This window comes from Cynocephalus volans, chromosome 14, assembly GCF_027409185.1.
Source record: "Cynocephalus volans isolate mCynVol1 chromosome 14, mCynVol1.pri, whole genome shotgun sequence".
NCBI lineage: Eukaryota > Metazoa > Chordata > Mammalia > Dermoptera > Cynocephalidae > Cynocephalus > Cynocephalus volans.
In genome coordinates, this window is record NC_084473.1 from 83,004,257 (window position 1) to 83,027,864 (window position 23,608).

General features: G+C 38.2%; 1 protein-coding gene across 2 annotated transcripts in view; it reads left to right on the forward strand.

Annotated features, from left to right (window-relative positions):
- The window catches only part of RMND5A (required for meiotic nuclear division 5 homolog A), a 63,469-nt gene that overhangs the window by 12,480 nt on the left and 27,381 nt on the right, over positions 1 to 23,608 (forward strand). For both annotated transcript variants that reach the window (XR_010021661.1, XM_063078306.1), the window contains exon 2: positions 6,355 to 6,497. Coding sequence is in view for 1 of the 2 variants with exons in the window: in XM_063078306.1 (XP_062934376.1) it covers positions 6,355 to 6,497 (143 nt within the window). In the remaining variant the exon portion in view is untranslated. The remainder of the gene's footprint in view (positions 1 to 6,354; positions 6,498 to 23,608) is intronic.

Consider the following 23,608-nt stretch of genomic DNA (forward strand, 5'->3'; position numbering starts at 1 on the left):
GGTATTTGAGAAATTTAGGCCACGGTGCTATTGTGTAAACATTAAACATAGACATTAAACATAGGCAGTCAACATTCTGCGAGGGGGTGATGAGCAAACTGCTGAGTGAAGTGGGGGAGTTGGTTTAGAGGGTGTTGGTAGTATCAGATAGTTTCCAATGCTGGGCTTCAAATTGAGAATATGTAATATATAATTTATTATTTTTTATTTTCTTTCAGTAAATAGTTATTGAATGTCTACTATGTGCCAATTACCATCTAAACATTGGAGATTAGACAGTCATCTTCAGTGAATTTTGTGGGAGTGATAGACAAATGACAGCATATTTACAGCAAAATGTGAAACCCTAAAAGGAAATACAGGGTGCTATGGAAACACACATTTTTCTAATTTATTGTTTTTGTGAAACTAGTGGACATTAGTCCTGAAGTGGCTAGGCAGTGAAGCCCAAGGGCAAAGCTTTACAAAAAATAGTTAAGGAGTTAACTCAGTTATGTTTAATTTAGTGTGGGGAGTATCTGATTTTGGAGGAGACCAGGACTATTCTAATTACTGAGAATATCACACTTAAAATCTGCTATTTAATTGTATTGAAAGGAAATTATTTTTAACTTAGACCAACCACTTGTGTTGGTTCTTTGCTTGGATGTAACATGCAAATTATTGTACTTATTGAATCAAGTCATGATAGAAGTGACTTTAAAAAGTACTTGTTGTGACCAACAGTGATGAACACTGCCTCAGAGCTATTTCTTTCATGCTTATGTATGGGGCCTGGTTCTGGGGAAGTTTGTCACATTAAAAGACACATTGGCACAGGACTTTATCATGAGTGACAAGTGATCACCACTGTGGCCAATCTGGATCTCGTTTGGTCATGGTGAAGATGGCTGTCACAGTAATTCTGCAGCTTTACTTTTAGGAACTGAATCCAATTAGATTTCTTTCACAGAAAAGTCCTCCTACATAGAAATAGAAGCAGGTTGTATTTTCATATATAGAGATAAAAAGAATGTTAGAATTGTCCCATGAGGACTTTGGTCGTGTCTCAGTCAGTCTGATCATTGTAATAATTTTCAAACCTGTTTTTCCTTTGGCTGCTTTCCACTGAATCCATTTGAAAATGCATTAATGGAATTTGTTCTCTCTGAATAGGGCTTTCCCAGGGTTCTCTTTCAGATTATTCCATTATACTTTTCTTGAGCTTCCAAATACCTTGTAGAAATTATTTTTCCTTGGAGCATACTGAGAACTCTCAGTGTTAATTAATTGACCATATACTATGTGTATCTATCATTTATAAAATTGAAAATCAAAAAGTAGAGGAATTGTAGTTGGTAAAGGAAGAAAAGGAGGTAACAGCTGCACGAAACTCCAGATACCTAAGTTACTAAGATTTGAAAATACCAGTGGATTTCAAGGTTGGTACTTGGAAGTTCAGTTGGTAAATTCCACCTGATCTCTCTGTCTTCCAGTTTGGTTTCTGCTTTTTTGTTCGTTAACCTTTTGTCTACTTTTTTGTCTACTGGTTGTAGAAACAGGTGTGTCTAGATGGATAGGAGTTATGGCTTTCTTTTTAAAAGATCTTTAAAATTGAGATATAATTTGCTTACCATACAATCCCCCTTTTTAAGGTGTACAGTTCCTTGGGTTTTCGTATATTCACAGAGTTGAATATGCACTTATAACCATTACCTAATTCCAGAACATTTTCAGCATTCCCAAAAGAAAATGTGTACTCACATTAACAGTCACGCTCCATTTCACTCTCCCCCTGCCTCTGACAACCATTAATCTACTTCTGTCTCTATAGATTTGCCTATTCTGGACATTACATATAAATGGAATTATAAACTGTGTGGTCCTTTTGTGTTTGGCCTATTTCACTTAAAGTAATAATTTCAAGATTTGTCCATGTTGTATGTATCAGTACTTCATTTCTTTTATGACTGAATAATCCACTGTATGCATATACGTCACTTTAACCATTTATTATTTGGACATTTGGTTTGTTTCCACTTTTTGGCTATTATGAATAATGCTGCTATAAATGTCTGTCTACAAGTTTGTGTGTTTTCAGTTCTCTTATACCTAGGAGTAGAATTCCTGGGTCATAAGGTAATTCTGTTTAACTTTCTGGGGAACTGCCAAATTGTTTTCTACAGTGGCTGCACCATTTTATGTTCCACCAGTGATGTACGAGGCTCCTAATTTCTCCATGTCTTTGTTGACATGTTATTGTCTGTCTGTTCATTGCAGCCATCCTAGTGGGTATGAAGCAGTATCTCACTGTAGTTTTGATTTGTCTTTCCCTAATGACTAATAATATTGAGCATCTTTTTGTATGCTTATTGGTTATTTGTATATCTTCTTTGGCAAAATGTTTATTCATATTCTTTGTCCATTTTTAAATTGAGTTGTTTGTCTTGTTATTGTTGAGTTATAAAAGTTGTTTACACATCCTGGATACTAAATCCTTAGCAGAATATGATTTGCAAATATTTTCTCCTGTGAATTATCTTTCATTTTATTGATAGCATTTGAGGCAGAAAATTTTTAAATTTTGATGAAGTCCAATTTATGTTTTTCTTTGGTTACTTGTGCTTTTAGTGTCATATCTAAGAAACCATTTCCTAATCAAGAGTAAAGTATGCACCTGCTTTCTTCTAAGAATGTGATAGTGTCAGTTTTTAACATTTAGGTCTTTATTCCATTTTGAGTTACTTTTTGTATATGGTGTCATTCTTTTACATGTGGGTATCTTAATCCAGCACCATTTATTGAATATGACTTTATTTTTAACTGTTCTTTTCCCTTGCTTTATTTACCATCAATCCAAATAACTTATCATATGGGGCCGCCCTGTGGTTCACTTGGGAAAGTGTGGTGCTGATAACACCAAGGCCAAGGGTTTGGATCCCTATATAGGGATGGCCGGTTAGCTCATTTGCGAGAGCATGGTGCTTACAACACCAAGTCAAGGGTTAAGATCCCCTTACTGGTCATCTTTTAAAACAAAAACAAAAACAAAACAAATACTTATCGTATGTCTTGCATATTTGCAGGCAATGTTAATATATGACCGTGAAGTATACAGTTTACAGTAAGAACTTTTTCCTTGGGGACTTATGATTAGTTGAGATTGATGGCATATGTACCTGAAGTTGTTAAATGGTATATAATTAGTACCAGAGGAGTGGTGGAGAGGATGGAAATTAATGAGGAGTTCAGAGAGGGACTAAGGCTGTGGACAGAGAGATTCATAGAAGAAATGAGGCCGTTGAGGTTTGGTAAGATTTAGGTACAGAAAGACCACAAATGGCCAGAACAGATTTATGGAAGCAGTTAGATTCGTTTGGTCTAAGGTATGTATGGAACACATTTAGACAGATTTTGAAATTTTCCTGAAGTACCAAGTCTTCCTTTAGCCTAAATTATGTTATTAGAAGTTAGAAGCACCTGATAGAAACATTGTGCAGCTGTATTCAGAGATAAGGGCAGTTTCTATTTTGGCCACCCCATATTGGATTGGGTACCTTATGGCACTACCTTCTGATTGCACGTCTTCTTACTTCTCTTAGTGGTTGTAATTGAACCAGACTTGCTATATTCTCTCTTCACAGTCCCTGCAAACTTCTAGGATTTCTTTTCTTGAAACTCTAGAGAAACTATTCTTGTCATGGTTACTGATTACTTTCACATTGTAAATCCAATGGCCAGTTCTCAGTCCACATCTTACTTGACCTAGCAGTGCATTTAACACAGTTGGTTATTAGGGAATAATCTCCTTGACACGTTTTTTTCACTTGGTCTCCCCAACACCATACTTACTTGATTTTCCTCTCCATCCCAGTTAGTGCTTCAGTAGTGTTTGTCAGTCTCCTTTTCCAGTTACACTTCATCTCAGCCTCATAAACTTGGAATTCCCAGGACTCAGTTCTTTACCACTTCTCTGTGTCTGCACTGACTCCCTTAGTGATTTTATTTAGTCTCTTGGCTTATGTATCATCTCTATGCCAGTGATTCACAAATTTGTGTCTCCAGCCCTAATGTTGTTCTTGAACTCCAGGTTTGTATATCCAGCTGACTCCGTGTATGCACTGGGGTGCCTACTCAATGTCTCAAATTTAGCAAGCCCAAAACTGAACTCTGTCTCTCCCCACCCCTCATACATGCTCAGCCATTAGTCTTTTTCATTTTAATTGGTGCAATTCCATCCTTCCAGGTGACTCAGGCTAAAAACCTTGGAGACATCTGTGAGTCCTTTTCTTCCTTCATATCTAGTCAGGAAGTGCTGGACTTAGCCACTGACATCTCTCATCTAGATTGCTGCCCCAGCCTCTAACTTAGCTTGCTTCTGTTCTTGTACTCCTATCATGAGTAGAGTGACTGTGTTATGTGTCTTCTCTGCTCAGAACCTTGCATTGGATCTCCCTTTCACTCAATGCAAAAGCCAAAGTCTGTGCAATGCCAAGAAGGCCCTGAAAAACCAGGACCCCCAGTATCTCTTGATCTCCTCTCCTACTATTTTCCTTTGCCAGAAATCCGCTTTAGACACATGAGCCTCTTTACTATTCTTTGAATAGTCTAGGTATGTTTCTTCAGTAGGGCTTTTGTCCTCCCAGCCTGGAATGCTTTCCCCCAAGGTAGCGACATGGTTAATTCCTTCACTTCTTTCAACTCTTTGCTCAAATGTCACTCAGTGAGGCCTACCGTGTTTATCCTCTTTAAGATTGCAATTGCTTCCCATCTCTCTTACCCTGCCTTTTTTTTTTCTAGTAGCTTTTATCATCTTTTGTCATAGTACATAATTATTTTGTGTGGTGTTCTGCTTATTTTGTGTGCTGTTTATGTCTCTCACCAGAAGGTAAGTTATAGGGCAAGGATTTTGGTTTGTTTTATTTCACGGCTATAGCTGTCACATAGGAAGTGCTTATTAAATACTTGTTTGAATGAATGAACAACCTAGGGCTACTGTACTCTTGGGCGTGTTCTTGTTCAAATTCTGGGGCCCCATCACAGATCTATTGAATCAGAAACTCTGGGGATGGGATCCAGCTACTTGTTTCAATTAAGCCTCCAGGTGATTCTAATCTAAATTAAAGTTTAAGAACCACTGTATTGGGTAGGATTTCAGAAATCAGGCCCATTGCTTACAGGTGGGGATATGTAGATACAGTGATAACTGACATACCTTAATTGGATTTGTTCTCTCTCCCCCATCTCCTCATCCTCTCCCCTCTTCTCCTCCTCCCTTCTTCCTCCTAGAGGAACAAGGTTTGGAGGGAGGTAGCACAGGGAAGGAGGATATAAACTGTGGTAACTTTCAGTTGATTTATCATGTGTATCACGGGTCAAGACCACCCTTAGGTTCCAGTGATTTACTAGGAGGGCTCATATGACTCAGCATATAGTTGTACTGGTTGGTGGCTAAGATTTATAACAGCCAAAGGATACAAAGCAAAATCAGCAAAGGGAAAAAACACATGGGGCAAAGTCCAGAGCCAGGATAAAGTTTTCAAGAGTCCTCTCCCAGAGGAGTCACATAGGACATGCTTAATTCCTCCAGCAAGAGTTGTGACAAGTTTAAAGTATTGTCTAGCAGGGAAGCTCATTAGAGACTCAGTGCCCAGGGTTTTTATTGGAGGCTGGTCAAGCAGGCATCCTTTACCAAGCATGTACCAAAATTCCAGATTCCCAGAAGGAAAGCAGATGTTCACCATAAACCGCATTGTATAATATTTTAGGCACAGTGAGCCGGTCTTATCAGTTAGGGAATAGTGGGAACCCTCCTGAACTCCGAGTTTCCAGATGCCAGCTAAGGGCCAGCTTTGCAAGCAGGGTTTTCTGAGGGTAGCAGTCTCAGGCCTGCTGTGTTAATAACTCTTTTCTGCATATCACGGTATTCCGAGAATTTTTTTTTTTTCTTCAGCTTCTTTGTGTGGAATATAAAGCATTTAGACTAAATCATCAGTCTTCAGGAAATTTAGTAATAACCACAGTTTCGAGAAAGACTTGAACAGTTTAACTGGGTTGAGTAAGTGAGTTTATTCGTTTAGACCTGTTTTCTGAAATATACTGCCTTGGCAATATCGTTCATAGTTGTGTTGATTTTTGTAATTACAGAAGTGGTTTAATTCACAGTAACATTTTCTTATTTTCAAAAATAAAAAAAATAAGATGCATTCTTAGTATTCTTTTGAAAAATAACATGTGAATGTGACCATTTGCTTCAAAGCAGATACTGATTTTTCTTCTTCACTTTTCTTCCATCTTTCATGTTCCAGAGGGTCTATTTGAAACTTGCCATCTTTGGATTTGCTGTAGTGAGTAACCAATTTTTTTTTTTTTTAGGCCAAGATGCTGAATTATCAGGGACACTTTCACTTGTTTTGACACAATGCTGTAAAAGAATAAAGGATACTGTTCAAAAATTGGCCTCAGACCACAAAGACATCCACAGCAGTGTTTCTCGAGTTGGAAAAGCCATTGATAAGGTATGATATTGAAGGAAATGTGTATTTTTAGCTTCACCTTTCTTCTGTCAGTACTTTGGTAGCATTAGCTCTCCCAAATTATTTTATGCTATTCTTTTCATCTTTGCTTTTGATTACTTTTGCAGGTCTGGTTTTGCTATGTTATTCTTATTAAAGTTCCCTGTTGATATTATTTTAAAAACAAAAATCAAAACAAAACAAAAAACTTCTCCTTTTATAGCTTTGTTGTTTATCCATTTGCTTGTATGGCTAGAGCTCCTGAGGACAGGATGAATAAAGTTCCAAAGAAATTTCAACCCAGTATGTGGGAGTTTGTTTACAGGAGTACTTTTCTTACTGCCTGAGTAATTCTGCTGTGCCTCTCTGTTACGGGACGATTACAGTAACACCATGGCATCTCTCTCCCCTGTATTATCCTAACTCTTGTCTTCCTGTGGCCACACTAGTTGCTTTTCTTAAGTGTTGCCTTCTGCGTGAGTGAGTTGGTTGCTAGCCAGTGAGGCCAGTCACTTTTTGTTGGGTGATTTTTTTTTCTTATGACTTTTTTTTAGTTTTTTTGTTTTTTTTTTTGGCTTCTTGCCAGTACTCTTGTGACATTTCTTGAATAAACAGTGATTGACTTGGTGGTTGACTTATAAGCAGTTATTTTTTTGCACTGGGCGGGTTTCTCCGTGGAGTTCATAGTCCTAATGGGGGACCTAAGAGAAGTAGCCCAAAGTTACTGTGTGATACCTCTGTGCACTTTAGCCATTGGGGAGATTGTGACTGGTCATGGGTGTTTCTTTTCACACATTGTAAACTTTTGGGAGGGTAGGAAGAACTTTTGGGGAGAGTTCTTTGTAGCAAAGGCATCTCCTAAACATTCTGTGAGTTGCTTAGTCTTACGCCCAAGAGTAATAATGGTAACATAGATAATATAAGCTCACTGAATCCAGAGTGGTTTCATCTGACTCATGGGTAAGCCCAACTTTTAGGTGTTATCCTATAGAGCATTAGTATTGAAAGGCTAGGCGTGAGGCTGCCTGAGTCAGAACTATATGCTTATAAGGAGGTATCGTTTACTGGTAGTTGTGGTATGACAGGACCGTGAGTGGCAGGGGCTCTGGGGACTTGTTTTGGTAGCTGTGGCTTACAGAAGTGTTAGTGGCCTTTTAGAAATCTCTCACCACTCCCGCAGTGGTGTGAGGCTTTGATTCAGCAAAAGAGGTCAGAGAATGGTGTTCGAAGCAGCAGGGTTCTAGTCACATTGTTGGATCAGTGATGGCAGTTGCCAGAAAATGCTGGGAAGGCAGTGAGTATTTCTGAAGTAGCTTTGAGGTTGTGAAGCCTGTTTGGTAACTCCAAGGGAGGGAACACAGCTTTGGAAATGGGTTTGGCATCAGACCTGTTTGGGGCTATGGCATTGGAAGTCTTCGGTTGGACCTGGAATGGTGGTTGATATGTATTATTAACTAAAGGACTACAGGAATGGTTGTGGGGCCCTTTAGAGATGGTTTTAAATCACTGTGGTCAGGGATCCCTCATTTTCTCTAGAGTGCAGTAACTACTGGTTGTGTTTAAAAAACTTCAGATTTTGGCGGTTGTCAGTGACCAAGGCTTCCTAGTGATTCTGCTGGCTCAAAGCTTAGAGAGATCCCCACGTTGTTTCTGGGGAGGATATCTGCTTGACCACAAGGCTGCCTGCTATTATGACAGAGGGTTAATATCTGGACAACAGAAACAGATAGGTGCTGTGACAGTGAGAAGAGCTAAAGCTTCGAAGGCAGCTGATCAGAGAAAGTATCTGGGGAGGGATCCCAGATTCTCTGAATAAGTGGAGATGATCTCAGCAACCATACTTCAAGTGTGTGGGCTACTGGCCACCTGGATCTGGAGCAATTGGGCACATAATTCACCAGTTTTGTGTTCTGCCACTGGTAGGGCCCCAATATGTCCCCGTTTCCTAGTGTATGTCTGTTGTTCTGTCGTAATTATCAATAATACCCTCTTTCGCTCTTGCCCCCTTGCTACTGTGACTTGCTGAGTATGTCTTTACAGATGTTCATAAGGGTTGTCAGATATTTTGATTATTCTTTGAGGCAGAGCATTTCAGTTTCCCTGATGCCCAAAAATGTAAGTATCTCTTTGAGAATGGTTATCAAGGGATATATTTATAGTGAATAATCTAAATTCTGGCTGTTTGGAGTGGGGGTGTATTTGAGGTGAATGTTCCTAATTAAGTGTTTTAATTTACTCATTACTCTTTTGAGGACATTTTTTTTCATGTACTTGGAAGTTATAAGGGCTTTTCAAAGTAGTTCTTTTATAGTTTGTTTCAAAAAATTGTATGTTCCTGTGAGAGTAGCTTAAGATCTAGGTGAGTTGGATTCTGAATTCTTCTCATCCATTGTGTGAAATTACCTTATTTGGTTGATACTGATAAGTATTTGTTGGATTATAGTCCAGAGCTACAGAGGAAAGCCTGGATCTTTTAACCCAGTTCACTAACATCTTTTGTACACTTTCTTCTATTTTTGGCATCTCCTTGGCCTCAGCTGAAGAGGAGGAAGTTGTTTCCCTACTAGAACTACCTAGACATTGTGAGTTGGCTTCTCGCATACGTGAGGAATTCTGTGTAGGCTGTCTGTCACATAAGACTCCACTGACTTAAGTCCTCCAACTCTTTTAATTTTAACCTGATAAATTTGTGCAAGCTCTGGGCAGCCTGTTGTAAAGGCTGGTGGACTCATGAATTAGTAGTGAGCAAACAGGAAAAAGCTGAAGCCATTATGGCATGAGGCTTTTAAGTACCACGACGACAGGCCTGAGTAATAAGCTGGAATGCTGTCCAGCAGCCTGTGGGTGCTGTTTTATGGACACGTGCTCCTACCCTCATGAGAGGAGCCAAGTCAAAGTAGCCAGTGGCTCCTGTATGTGCAGGCTGGTTTTGAGTGAGAAACATTGGTAAATTTTTGACATGCTAAATGGTAGTTTGTTTCCTTTATTGTTTTAATACCTCTTGTGTTTTAAAGTTCTCTAGTTATCACTTCTTTGGAAATGTAAGCAGAAAAGAAGTTTCTGGTAGTGTTAGCCAAGACATTATTTTGGCTTATTATTGTGAACGTAAAAAGTTGTTGAAGATTTCTGCTTTTAGGTGTTAACTATTTTCAAATGCCCATATTCTAAACACTATATAAAATATCAGCCATTGGGTTCTGTGACCAAATTTTTTATAGTAAAAATAATAATGTGTTCAGTTGTTTTTAATTTCCTCCCCCATTTTTAGAAAATCTAGAATTCTGTCCTCTTTAGGGAATTTTATTCAGTGTTTTGCTTAGTCATGTGACTTTTTAAAAATTTTTCTTCCTAAGAAAAGTCAGTAAAGCAGATTACTGCTTTAGCCTTCCAGATGTATGTATATATGTGTTAAGTAAACAGTACTAAGATTTTAGTGTCTAAAATCTGCTGTGGTATATTTGAAAGCTAAAAACATAGTACTGTACATATCCTTTATAAAATGGCCATCTATTTTGGTTATGTAAAAGTACTTTTTGTACACATAAAACAACGGAAAAAATTCTGAGGCAACTTAAAGTTTGCATGGAACGGACACTGCTTATTATATCATAAAGGGAAGATTATTGTGCTCTTAATCTAAAATATGTGGAGTTGGTATCTTAAATTTGACTTGGAAGACTGGGTAAGATTTAGAGCATCAGAAGAATGAGGTGTGATTTTCTGTGGGGCTGGGAAAGGGGCCAAAACACAACTGAGAATATGCTGACTCATTAAAAACTCTTTAGTATTGACTTGGTTAGAGTGGCTGCCCATGTTGGGAGTAGGAAAGATCAGGTTTGAGGGAAGACAAATGATGGAAGGCCTGAGAGGATAGGAGATTAGGGGAGAAGGCAGTAAATGAAGAAAGCGGTTGAGGATTTGCTTGACTTCATTAGATGGGATGAAAGTAGACTCAGGAGTAGTCAGGGGTGAGGAGACAGTAGCTATCGCTTATAGAGTGTTGACCATGATCCAGATACTGAGCTAAGTGCTTCCATAATGCAGGTACATTATTCCCATTTTACGTGTAAGGAAACTAAGATTCAAAGATATTAAATTATATACCCCAGGTATATAGCTTGAAAGTGATGGATCAAGTTTTGGAAAAAGTTTTCACCCAAGAGAGTCTGTTCTTAAACACTTTGCTATACTAGAAAATCATTGAGGCCTTAGAAGGGCTGGTAATGTTAAAGGGGGAAAATAAAGGTTAATTTTTTTTTTTTACATTGTTTAAACTGATCTTCCGCCACTAGATGGAGCATCTACATTGGTGAGGCAAAATGCTGACTATTAAGAATGAATAGAGTAATGGTATAAAAAGTGAAGTATAGAATATTTTAAGATAGTTCTGGGTGAACAGTATGGAACTGCCTTTTATGTAGATATGACTGGGGTATAAGAGAGAAAAGATGACAGTGGGAGGTAAGGTGTTTCGCCTTAAACAGTAGTTTAGAGTGGGTGAAGTTATATATATGCTAACTCTAAAATTCTTTTATTATGTAATGAATAAATCCTCATGTAGTAGAGGAATGTTAGTTTTAAAGAAGAAAAAAAGGAATTTAAAAAGACTAGAAAATTTACTCTAAGAAGAAAAAGAACTAAGTTGAGTTCTGAAATATGGACATAATTTGATGTATAGTTTGGGCAGAATTTTTAGAATTAGTGAAAAGGAATAGGTGACAAAGTTATAAAAAACAATAGTGAAAAAAGCAGGGAATGTGTTCCCAGAGAATAAAACAAAACATATTAAACTATCCCCTCCCCTCCCTGAATTACTAGAGAGTATTCAAGAAAATGCGGTAGACAATGTATTTAAACTTTTGCAAAGCATTTAATATAATATCTCATATCTTTGTGGTCAGGGTGAAAGATGTTGCTTTTAAAATTATGTGGTTTGAACAGGAGCTGCCATATTCTCAATACCCCGTTTGCTTTGGCCACAGTGCTTGGTCTGAGGTTGGGCCTGACCCAACTAGGCTTGGCCACAGTTGTTTGCTACAGGGTGGGTATCTCAAAGTCCTTCCCCAGGATCTTTCTCATTGGACCTCTTAAGAAAGGAGGGGCTGGGACTATGTGAGCCTAGGAGTGATGAGTAACCCTTGAAAGAATCTGATGTGTTGTGGGAACAAAGCCCAGGTGCCAAGAGAAGTGGAGGGAGCATCTTTGAGGCCCAGTTACTCTCCTGCCCACCGCTTTCTTTAAATCTAACTTGTTTAGGCAAAAAGGATTTCTGTTTATATGAACCCAGAGTCCTGACTTACACAGATAGCTAGATGTTCTCTGTCACTCTTCAGTCATATTGGACTTCAGCTCCTGTGAAACAATATTGGTTCTGTCCTTTTCAGTCTGAAGATCATTCTCAAAAAGGAAAATGAGTTGAGTTCTGCTTTCTCTGCCATCTGCCACATTACATCATTATCCCTAAGCTATAGATTGATATTTATCTCACTACTCCTGTTCTGAACATTGTCAACTACATTATTTGGTTGATAATGATTTGATGAATTATAGTCCAGGCCACAGAGGAAAGCCTGGGCCTTTGCAGTCAGGTCTCATATTAGGTTGCAGGTTTAAAGAATCCCACTGGACATGGAGGTGGTGCAGACACACTTTTACCTGAGGCTGGAAGATGAAATATGTGCTGGATGTAGCATCCAAGCAAGGTTGGGTTAAGAGGGACAAAAGGACGTTAAGGTGCACCAACTAAATCAGTCTCTAATTATATTTAAGCAATTTTAAATAAATGAATTTGTTATTAATAGTTAATATGCTTTTGTATATTTGTTTTTATTTATATTTTCTAATGAAGATTCTTTGAAATACAGAATCAGAAGATTTGGTGGCAAGGCTGGGCTCTCAGATTCAGCTACTGTGTACTAAGTTTCCTGTTGGTTGGATAATGGTACAGGTTGAGCATCCCTAATCCAAAATGCTCTGAAAACATTTTGAGCACCGACATGACGCTCAAAGGAAAAGCTCATTGGAGCATTTTGGATTTCAGACTTTCTGATTAGGGATGCTTAATCAGTATGAATTCTGCAGATATTCCAAAGTCCAAAACACTTTTGGTCCCAAGCATTGCGGATAAGGGATACTTAATCCGTAGAGGTTTTCATGCACATTATTTAATTTAATCGTCACCAACACTTTGTAAGGTTGGGGTTATTGTCCCCAGGTATAAATGTAAAAACTGAGATTTAGATTAAATAACCTGCCTGAGGTCACAGAGCTAGAAAGTAAAGTGGAAGAACTGGGACTAAAACCCAGATTTTAAGACTCTGAGGAATCTTTCTCACCTGGAGTTCCTCGAGAGAATTAAAACCTAGTGCCCTGAAGATACCCACTCTTTGTATGAATTTCTCTTCTTTCATCGAGGATGGTAAGAAGTACCTACTGTCTTTGGGAGAATTAATAAAATAGTCACTCAAATTTCTGTCATCTGTTCAGATAAGGGAGAATTGGGGGGAGCAGATTAACCAGAGCAGAAAGGTATGTAAAATAATGATGAGGGATGGGGATGCAAATACGACAGATGGTTAGATTGTGTAGCATTTTAAGGATCTTAAAAACCCAGCAGAGTGGTTTGGTACTTTACTCCCCTTTGTTTATAAAGTGAGAACGTATCAGTGTGAACCTACCTTTCTCTTAATTTTGAAAATCAAAGTAGGGGCATGAATACCATACAGAGGAGAATATGGATGTCTAAAAAGAAAGCATCTACATCTAAAAATGCATCTACAAAATGCTGATTTTGACACACTACTAAATTGATTTCCTGTCCCGTAGTTTGTAAAGCACTGCTGTCTGGTATATGCCTACATATGGGTGATTTCCTCAAAGGACATGTGCTTCATCATCAGCTTTACTAGATATTGCCAAATTTTCCCTAAAGGGTTTATGTTGGTTTACAGTCCCACCAGACATGTATAACAGTTCTTGTTTCCTCATTGCTGACCTACACTTGGTATTGTCAGACTTTAAAATTTTTAAGTTAATCAGATGGGTGTGAAATAGTATCTGGTTGTACTAATTTTGTTTTTCTTTCATTGTCTTTGAGATTGAGCATGTTTTCATGTTTGACCTTTAGGATTTCCCCCTTTTGTGAATTTCATGATCTTCTGTCTATTTATTCTGTTAGGTTGTTTTCTTATTAAGAAAAGGTTTTTGTCTGTTTTCAAACTCTTTTGAATACTAATCTTTTGTGGGTTGTATGTGAAGTAGCTGTCTTTTCTGTCTTAGGGGAACCAGAATCCAGGTCTTATTCTGTTAAGTATGCTTTGCAGTCTAGTCTACTCACTACTAAACCAGATTAAATGGATGCTTAGAAGGGAAATTGATTTCTGGTAGGTGCAACAATAGTGCATTGTTAGGTTCATATACCAATTTTTATTCAAAGTAGATGGGGAAGCTTTAAAAAATATATTAACACTATTAGAGAATTGGCACTTAGGAATTAAAATGAATACCGAGTTTTACTATGTATTGTTAACACTGTCTGCTCAATAATTATGATTTTATAAAATACATTTGAGAAACATTGTTTTTTGATGGTAAACAACGAAAGCCAGTTCTTAGGGGGGCTGATTTGTAGGGTGGTCTGTTTAGGTCTCACAGTTTCATAATGTTTTATTAAAGTTATAACATCCTCTGTAGATGGACATACCCTTGAATGTGTGTTTTTTTGCTTTTGGTTCTTGTTGGGATCTTTCCTTCCCATTTAAGAACATTGTGCCAAGGCTCTTCTTTGCTTTGAAACAATGAAAGGAAAGAGTATAATAAAACAGAAGATGCTGATAATAGACAAGTATTTCTCTTTATTAGCCACCTCTCGGTGGGTTTGTAATGCTGCTGCTTTTCTGAACAGCCATGCAAAATGAGGTTGGTCACCTAGCAACGGACCTGGTACTGATTCCAGCTCTGATGCAACAGAACTTGCAGTTATGATGAAAAGAGTTCCACACTATATTGCATTCCCTCAACCCCTTTTTTAAAAATCTCTGCTTTAAGTTTTACTACCTGTGACCAGAAAATAAGCTATGAAAGTGTACTTATATACCTCAATGGTTTTAACTAGAGAATCAGAATGGTAGAAGGGAGCTCAGAAAATTTCAGCAAATGTATTGCTCATTGACAGTTATTTTAGAAGACTAGCAAATAAGTTATAGAGCTTGAATGTAGTTAGACATATTCTGAGTGTAAGTAAAGGTTTTTGATTTTTCTTTACCTGTATAGTAGTTACCATAGTAAGCCTTAAGGAAGTAAAGGTACGTGAAGGGAGTCATTGTAAAACTTTGTAATGAACCCAAATATTAGACTCTTACTTTTTAAAGTTTTCTAGGTAGATTTACTTTTGGTGTGTATTTTAAGGAAAGAATTCAAGGAATTCACTGTCTGGTGGTAACTATTAAAATTCTAGCTTGGTATATAGTTCCAAATAAAATCGTCTGTTTTAAACTGGTCTGTGCTTTGAGCTGATCAGCGTGTCTTTAAGAAAGTTGTTTTATTTATTTCCTGAGGAATAGGTACCTGATAAATTGGTTGGGGGTTGATGGGCTTGCGGAATAGTCATTGAACGAGTAAGTAGAAACCTAAACGTTGTATTTGAATTGAATCAAGTTGATAGGTCGGTGAGGGACCTTTTCTAATTAGTCTCAGTAATTCTTGCTTATAAAGTTCGCTTATACGTTTAGAGAGTTATAGGCAGATTCCTGAATTTGTTAAAAAAAATAAAAGAATTATGTCATCTTCAGATACGTGTTCCTTTATTCATTTGTTTTTTTTCTTATTTTATTTTATTTTATTTTATTTTACTTTGTCCATATACAATGTGATTATTGTCGCCCATTACTGAAACCTCCCTCCCTCCTTCCCCTCCCCCCTCCCAACAGTGTCCTTTCTGTTTGCTTGTCATATCAACTTCAAGGAATTGCAATTGTTATGTCTTCCCCCACTGTTGTGTGTGTGTGTGTGTGTGTGTGTGTGTGTGTGTGTGTGTGTGTGTGTGTGTGTGTATTTATTTATTTATTTTTAGCTCCCACATAAGTGAGAACATGTGATATTTATTTATTTTTAGCTCCCACATAAGTGAGAACATGTGATATTTCTCTTTCTGTGCCTGACTTGTTTCACTTAATATAATTCTCTCTAGGTCCATCCATGTTGTTGCAAATGGCAGTATTTCATTCGTTTTTATAGCTGAGTAGTATTCCATTGTGTAGATATACCATATTTTCCGTATCCATTCATCCGATGATGGACATTTGGGCTGGTTCCAACTCTTGGCTATTGTAAAGAGTGCTGCGATGAACATTGGGGTACAGGTATACCTTCGACTTGATGATTTCCATTCCTCTGGGTATATTCCCAGCAGTGGGATAGGTCATATGGTAGATCTATCTGCAATTGTTTGAGGAACCTCCATACCATTTTCCATAGAGGCTGCACCATTTTACACTCCCATCAACAGTGTATGGGAGTTCCTTTTCCTCCACAACCTTGACGGAGGGAGGTGCAATTTATTGTTCAGGGTCTTTTGGATTTTAGCCATCCTAACTGGGGTGAGATGGTATCTCAGTATGGTTTTGATTTGCATTTCCTGAATGCTGAGTGATGTTGAGCATTTTTTCATATGTCTATTGGCCATTTGTATATTTTCCCTGGAGAAATGCCTATTTAGCTCTTTTGCCCATTTTTTAAATTGGGTTGCTTGTTTTTTTCTTGTAAAGTTGTTTGAGTTCCTTGTATATTCTGGATATTAATCCTTTGTCAGATGTATATTTTGCAAATATTTTCTCCCACTCTGTTGGTTGTCTTTTAACTCTGTTAATTGTTTCTCTTGCTGTGCAGAAGCTTTTTAGTTTGATATAATCCCATTTGTTTATTTTTCCTTTGGTTGCCCGTGCTTTTGGGGTCATATTCATGAAGTCTGTGTCCAGTCCTACTTCCTGAAGTGTTTCTCCTATGTTTTCTTTAAGAAGTTTTATTGTTTCAGGGTGTATATTTAATTCTTTAATCCATTTTGAGTTGACTTTAGTGTATGGTGAAAGGTATGGGTCTAGTTTCATTCTCCTGCATATTGATATCCAGTTCTCCCAGCACCATTTGCTGAAGAGGCAATCTCTTCCCCAGTGTATAGGCTTGACACCTTTGTCAAAGATCAGATGGCTGTAGGTGTGTGGGTTGATTTCTGGATTCTCTATTCCATTGATCAGTGTGTCTGTTTTTATGCCAGTACCATACTGTTTTGGTTATTATAACTTTGTAGTATAGCTTAAAGTCAGGTAGTGTTATGCCTCCAGCTTTATTTTTTTTGCTCAGCGTTGCTTTGGCTGTGCGTGGTCTTTTGTTATTCCATATAAATATCTGGATAGTTCTTTCCATTTCTGAGAAAAATGTCATTGGAATTTTGATGGGGATTGCATTGAATTTGTATATCACTTTGGGTAGTATGGACATTTTTACTATGTTGATTCTTCCAATCCAAGAGCATGGGATATCTTTCCATCTTCTTGTATCCTCTCTAATTTCTCTCAGCAGTGGTTTGTAGTTCTCATTATACAGATTTTTCATGTCCTTGGTTAACGCAATTCCTAAATGTTTTATTTTTTTGGTGGCTATTGTAAATGGGCAGGCTTTCTTGATTTCTCTTTGTGCATGTTCACTATTGGAGAATAGAAATGCTACTGATTTTTGTGTGTTGATTTTGTATCCCGCTACTTTGCTGAAATCATTTATCAACTCCAAGAGTTTTTTTGTAGAGGCTTTAGGCTGTTCGATATATAGGATCATGTCATCTGCAAACAGGGACAGTTTGACTTCATCTTTTCCAATCTGGATGCCCTTTATTTCCTTCTCTTCTCTGATTGCTTTGGCTAGTACTTCCAACACTATGTTGAGTAGGAGTGGTGAGAGTGGGCATCCTTGTCTAGTTCCTGTTCTTAAAGGAAAAGCTTTCAGCTTTTCCCCATTCAGGATGATATTGGCTGTGGGTTTATCATATATGGCTTTAATTATGTTGAGATACTTTTCGTCTACACCTAACTTATAGAGGGTCTTTGTCATGAATGAGTGTTGAATTTTATCAAATGCTTTTTCAGCATCTATAGAGATGATCATATGGTCCTTGTATTTGATTTTATTAATATGGTGTATCACATTTATTGATTTGCGTATGTTGACCCAACCTTGCATCCCTGGGATGAATCCCACTTGATCATGGTGAATAATTTTACGTATGTGTTGCTGTATTCTGTTTGCTAGTATTTTAATGAGGATTTTTGCATCTGTATTCATCAAGGATATCGGCCTGTAGTTTTCCTTTTTGGTTGTATCTTTACCTGGTTTTGGTATCAGGATGATGTTTGCTTCATAGAATGAGTTTGGGAGATTTGCGTCTGTTTCAGTCTTTTGGAATAGTTTGTAAAGAATCGGTGTCAATTCCTCTTTGATTGTTTGGTGAAATTCTGCTGTGAATCCATCTGGTCCTGGGCTTTTCTTTGTTGGGAGGCTTCTGATAACAGCCTCAGTCTCCTTTATTGTTATTGGTCTGTTCAGATTTTCTACGTCTTCATGGCTCAGTTTTGGAAGCTTGTGTGTGTCCAGAAATTTATCCATTTCCTCCAGATTTTCAAACTTGTTGGTGTATAGTTGTTTATAGTAGTCTCGAATGATTCCTTGTATTTCAGATGAATCAGTTGTAATATCACCTTTTTCATTTCTAATTTTTGTTTTTTGAATCTTCTCTCTTTTTTGTTAGCCATGTTAATGGTTTGTCAATTTTATTTATCTTTTCAAAAAAATCAACTTTTTGATTCGTTGATCTTTTGCATTGTTTTTTGGGTTTCAATTTCATTAAGTTCTGCTCTGATCTTAATGATTTCTTTCCTTCTGCTAACCTTAGGTTTGGATTGTTCTTGTTTTTCTAGTTCTTTAAAGTGAAGTGTTAGGTTGTTCACTTGCCATCTTTCCATTCTTCTGAAGTGAGCATTTAATGCGATAAATTTCCCCCTTAATACTGCTTTTGCAGTATCCCACAGGTGTTGGTATGACGTATCATTGTTTATTAGTTTCAATAAATTTTTTGATTTCCTGCTTGATTTCTTCTTGGACCCATATGTCATTAAGTAGAATGCTGTTTAATTTTCATGTGTTTGTATAGTTTCCAGAATTTCATTTGTTATTGATATCTGATTTTAATCCTTTGTGGTCTGAAAAAATACATGGGATAATTCCAATTTTTTTGAATTTGTTGAGACTTGATTTGTGACCTAATATGTGATCTATCCTGGAGAATGATCCATGTGCTGATGAGAAGAATGAATATTCTGAGGTTGTTGGATGGAATGTTCTGTAGATATCTGCCAAGTCCAATTGGTCTAGAGTATTGTTTAGATCTTGTGTTTCTCTGCTGATTCTTTGCCTAGATGATCTGTCCAATATTGACAGTGGGGTGTTCAGGTCCCCTGCTATTATGGTATTAGTGTCTATTTCGTTCTTTAGGTCTAATAGAGTTTGTTTTATAAATCTGGCTGCTCCAACATTGGGTGTGTATATATTTATGATATGTCTTCTTGATGGATCAGTCCTTTTATCATTATATAGTGTCCCTCATTGTCTCTTTTTATGGTTTTTAGTTTAAAGTCTATTTTGTCAGATGTAAGAATAGCTACTCCAGCTGGTTTTTCTTTTCTGTTTGCATGGTAAATCTTTTTCCATCCTTTCACTCTAAATCTATGTGAGTCTTTATGGGTGAGGTGTGTCTCTTGAAGGCAGCATATAATTGGGTCCTCCTTTTTAATCCAGTCAGCCAGTCTGTGTCCTTTGATTGGGGAATTTAAGCCTTTTACATTAAGAGTTGTTATTGATAGGTGTTGATTTATTCCTAGCATTTTATTGATTATTGTTTGGTTGTCTTAGGTGTCTTTTGTTCCTTGCTTTCTGATTTACTGTTGGTTTTCTGTATTTGTTGGTTCCTTGGGTTGTAGATAGCCTTTTTGTTTTCTCTTCATGAATGCCATTTTTATTATACTAGTGGGTTTAGATTTTTCTTGGGTTTTTATGGCAGTGGTAGTTATTTTTCAGGAACTAAACCCAGTACTCCCTTGAGAATTTCTTGTAAGGGTGGTCGTGTGGTGGTGAAATTCTGCAGTTTTTGTTTGTCTAAGAAATATACTATTTGCCCTTCATTTCGGAAGGATAGCCTTGCCGGGTAGAGTAATCTTGGCTGGCAGTCTCTGTGTTTTAGTATTTTGAATATGTCATCCCATTCCTTTCTGGCTTTTGTGATGAAAAGTCTGATGTTAGCCTGATTGGGGCTCCCTTATAGGTGATTTGATGCTTCTCTCTTGCAGCTTTTAAGATTCTCTCTTTGTCTTTGATTTTTGCCAATTTGACTATAACATGTCTTGGAGAAGAGCTTTTTGGGTTGAATACATTTGGGGATTGCTGAGCTTCCTGGATCAGAAGATCTGTGATTTTTCCTATACCTGGGAAGTTTTCTGCCACTATTTTGTTGAATACGTTTTCAATGCAATCCCCTTTTTCCTCCCCTTCTGGAATACCCATGACTTGGATAGTTGAGCGCTTAAGGTTGTCTGATATCTCTCTCAGATTTTCTTCAATGCCTTTGATTCTTTTTGTTTTGTCTGCCTGTGTTATTTCAAACAGCCCATGTTCAAGTTCAGAAGTTCTCTCTTTAACTTCCGCAGGCCTGCTGGTTAAACTCTCCATTGTGTTTTTTATTTTGCTGAATGAATTCCTCAGTTCAGTAAGCTCTGCTACATTTTTTTTCAGGGCATTGATTTCCTTGTACATTTCTTCTTTCAGGGCCTGTATACTTTTCCTCATTTCATCATGTTGTCTAGCTGAGTTTTCTTGTATCTCATTCAGTTTCCTTAGAATTATCACTCGAAATTCCTTGTCAGACATTTCAAGGGCTTCTTGTTCTATAGGATCTAGAGTTTGAGAGTTATTACCCTTTGGTGGTGTACTTTCTTGATTTTTCACATTTCTAGTATCTCTTCTTTGATGTTTATTCATTGTGGCAGGGGGTTTCACAGTCCACAGGTTTGACACTATTGTCTGACTAGGATGTTGCTGTGGTTGCCAATTTGGTATGGCTACCTCAGTGACTGCTCAGTTGGCCACTAGTGCCTTGTGTGTGTGGTTGCCTCCTCAGGTCTTGAGCCTCTCCAGGGAGCCACCTCTCTGGTCAGCTTGGACTTGGCCAGGCTGCTGGGTCACGGGGTGGTACCGCAGGGTGTGTGGTCTTTGCTGAGCTTCCACCTCCCCTGCTGGATGTCTCCCTGTTGCCCATGTATTCAGCCGGGCTGCTGGGATGCACGGAGGCACCGCAGAGTGTGTGGTCTCTGCGGAGCTTCTCCTTCCTTTGCTGGACGTCTCCCTGCTCTGTGCGTGCTGGGCTGGGCTTGGAATGGAGCTGGGTGGCAGTGGTGAAGCCTACCTGCTGGATCACTGTAGGGTGGCCCTACAGGACGTGTGGTCTCTATGGAGCTTCCACCTCCCCTGCTGGATGTCTCTCTGCTCCATACACACTGGGCCGGGCTGCTGGAGTGCGTGGTGGTGGTGTGGTCTCTGTGGAGCTTCTGCCTCCCGCGCTGGATGTCTCCCCACTCCGCGCGCATTGGGCCAGGCTGGGAGTGGAGCCGGGTGGCGGCGGTGAAGCCTATCTGCTGGATCGCGTGATGTTGGCCCTGCAGGTCATGTGGTCTCCGTGGAGCTTCTGCCTCCCCCACTGGATGTCTCCCCGTTCCGTATGCACTTGATGTTATGTTTTTATAGTTGTAAATCGGTTGATTTGTGGGAGAGAGTGACGCTGCGGGCCGTCTATTCTGCAATCTTGACCGGAAGTCCAGGCCAACTTTTTGATTCCTCTATTTCTCCTCTTCCAACCCGGAAATGCCCAATCCTTACTTCAAACTATACAAAATAATTAATTCCACATAGATTGCTTATTGTTTCTGAGGCGGGCAGTCCTGAGTCCATCTGGTGGTAGAGACAGTGACCTGGGGGTCTCAAAAAGCGAGATGGTGGAAGCAGCAAGAGCCTCCTTTATTCATTTGAATGGCCCTTTGGGGAGCAAAAAATTCAGGGTATAACTTTGATTACCTTCTGGGTCTCTATTCTAGTACAGACGTAGAACCAAGGTTGTTGGTCTCCAGTGTTCTGGTCTCACTTCCAGTGGTGTAGTTGTCATAGACATCATAAAGTTACAATAACTTGCTTAAAAGTGTTGATGAACTGTTGTAAAATTAACTCTCAACCGGCAGAATCTGATAAGTAGAAATGAAAGACAAGAATCTTATGCAAGGAATTGTGGTTCTTCAGTGCTAGGAAACAGTCTATTCAGTAAGTGCATGGACACTTGCTTTAGCATCTAGGTGTTTTGTATTATTTCCATTCTTTAGGTTAAGTACTTGGCCAAGAAAAATGTATAAAAAGAAATTGAATAAAAATGAAAACTCTGACAGTAATCTTTTTTTTTTGTCAGAGTGATTCCAGATCTTAATGTTATGTATTCAGTTTTAGGCTACTGGTTTGACATCTAAAAATAGGGTAGTTAGCTCTTTAAAGGGAAGAAAATGTGCTTAATTTTGGAGAGGAGCACTGTCCTGCATTGCGGTGATTGTGGATAAGTTGTTCACAGTTGCTATTGTGGGTTACTTACTATCTGTTCTTGTATGTCCTGTAAAATAATCTCATATTGGTTGGACTGTTCTTAGCCAGTGTTGACTAGAATTGTAATTTCAGTTAGATCTAAATGATCTTGGCTAATTAAGTTTATACAGTTTTCAAAAAAGCAATACAAGAGGTTTATCGAGGGGTAATGCCTGTGAAAGATAAAGGGCAGAAGTGGAACTGGGCAGGGAAAGCCTTTAGACTACGGTATAGATTTGCTGTTCCTTTACTCTTGATGTTTCACGTTTCCGTCCAGTATCATTTTCTTCTGTCTAAAGAACTTACTTTAGCAATTCTTTTAAAGCAAGTCTGTCTGCTGGCAACAAATTCAGTTTTCCTTCATCTGAGAATGTCTTTATATCATCACTCCTGAAGGATATTTTCACTGGATATGGAATTCTGGGATGACATTTCTTTTCTTTCCGTACTTGAAAAATGTTGTGCCACTTCTTTCTGGCTTCTGTAGTTTCTATTCAGAAATCTGCAATCATTGGAGTCATAGTTCCCCTGTAAGTAACACATTATTTTTCTCTAGTTCCTTGCAAAATTTTTTGTCTTTAGTTTTCAGTAGTTTGATTGTGAGGTGTCTGGGTAGGATTCCTTTGAGTCTACTCTTTTTGCAGTTTGTTGAGCTTCTTGAATCTGTAGGTTTATGTCTTTTGTCACACTTGGGAAACATTCTTCAAATTTTTTTTCTTATACTCTCTCTTCTCGTCTGGTACTCTGATGATACAAATATTAGATCTTATTTTCCCACAGGTCCTTAAGGCTCTGTTCTTCTTTTTTTCCTTTTTTTCCCCCCAATCTTTTTTTGTTGGCCAGGTTGGATACTTTCTGTTGATCTTCATTGACTTTTTGCACTGCTGCTTCCATTCTGCTATTGAGTCACTCCAGTGAGTTTTTAATTTTAGTTACTGTATCTTCTGTTTCTTTGCTAAGTGTGTCTGTCTCTTGTCTCCAGAGTATTTGCTCTTATTTTTGGAGCATTTTTGTAATGACTTCTCTAAAGTCTTTAATGATCTGTGTCATTTTAGCATTGGTGTCTGTTGGTCATCTTTTCCAATGAGAATTGACATTTTCTTGGTTCTTTATATGCCAAATAATTTTGCATTGTATCCTGGATTTTTTGAGTGTTATGTTATGGTCCTCTGGGCCTTGTTTAAATTCTGTGGAGAATGTTGATATTTTTGCTTTTGCCAGGCAGTCAACCATTGGGTTCAGGCCACAAGTTCTGACCAGTCTTCTCTCAGTAGTAGTTTTAATGTCAGTTTAGTTTCCAAACCCATTACATCTATTCACATTTGTCTGTCTGTGTACCACCCAGTAGCCAATCTGGGTCCTGAGAACTAGGTCTATTTTCTAGTTCAGTTTTTAAAGTC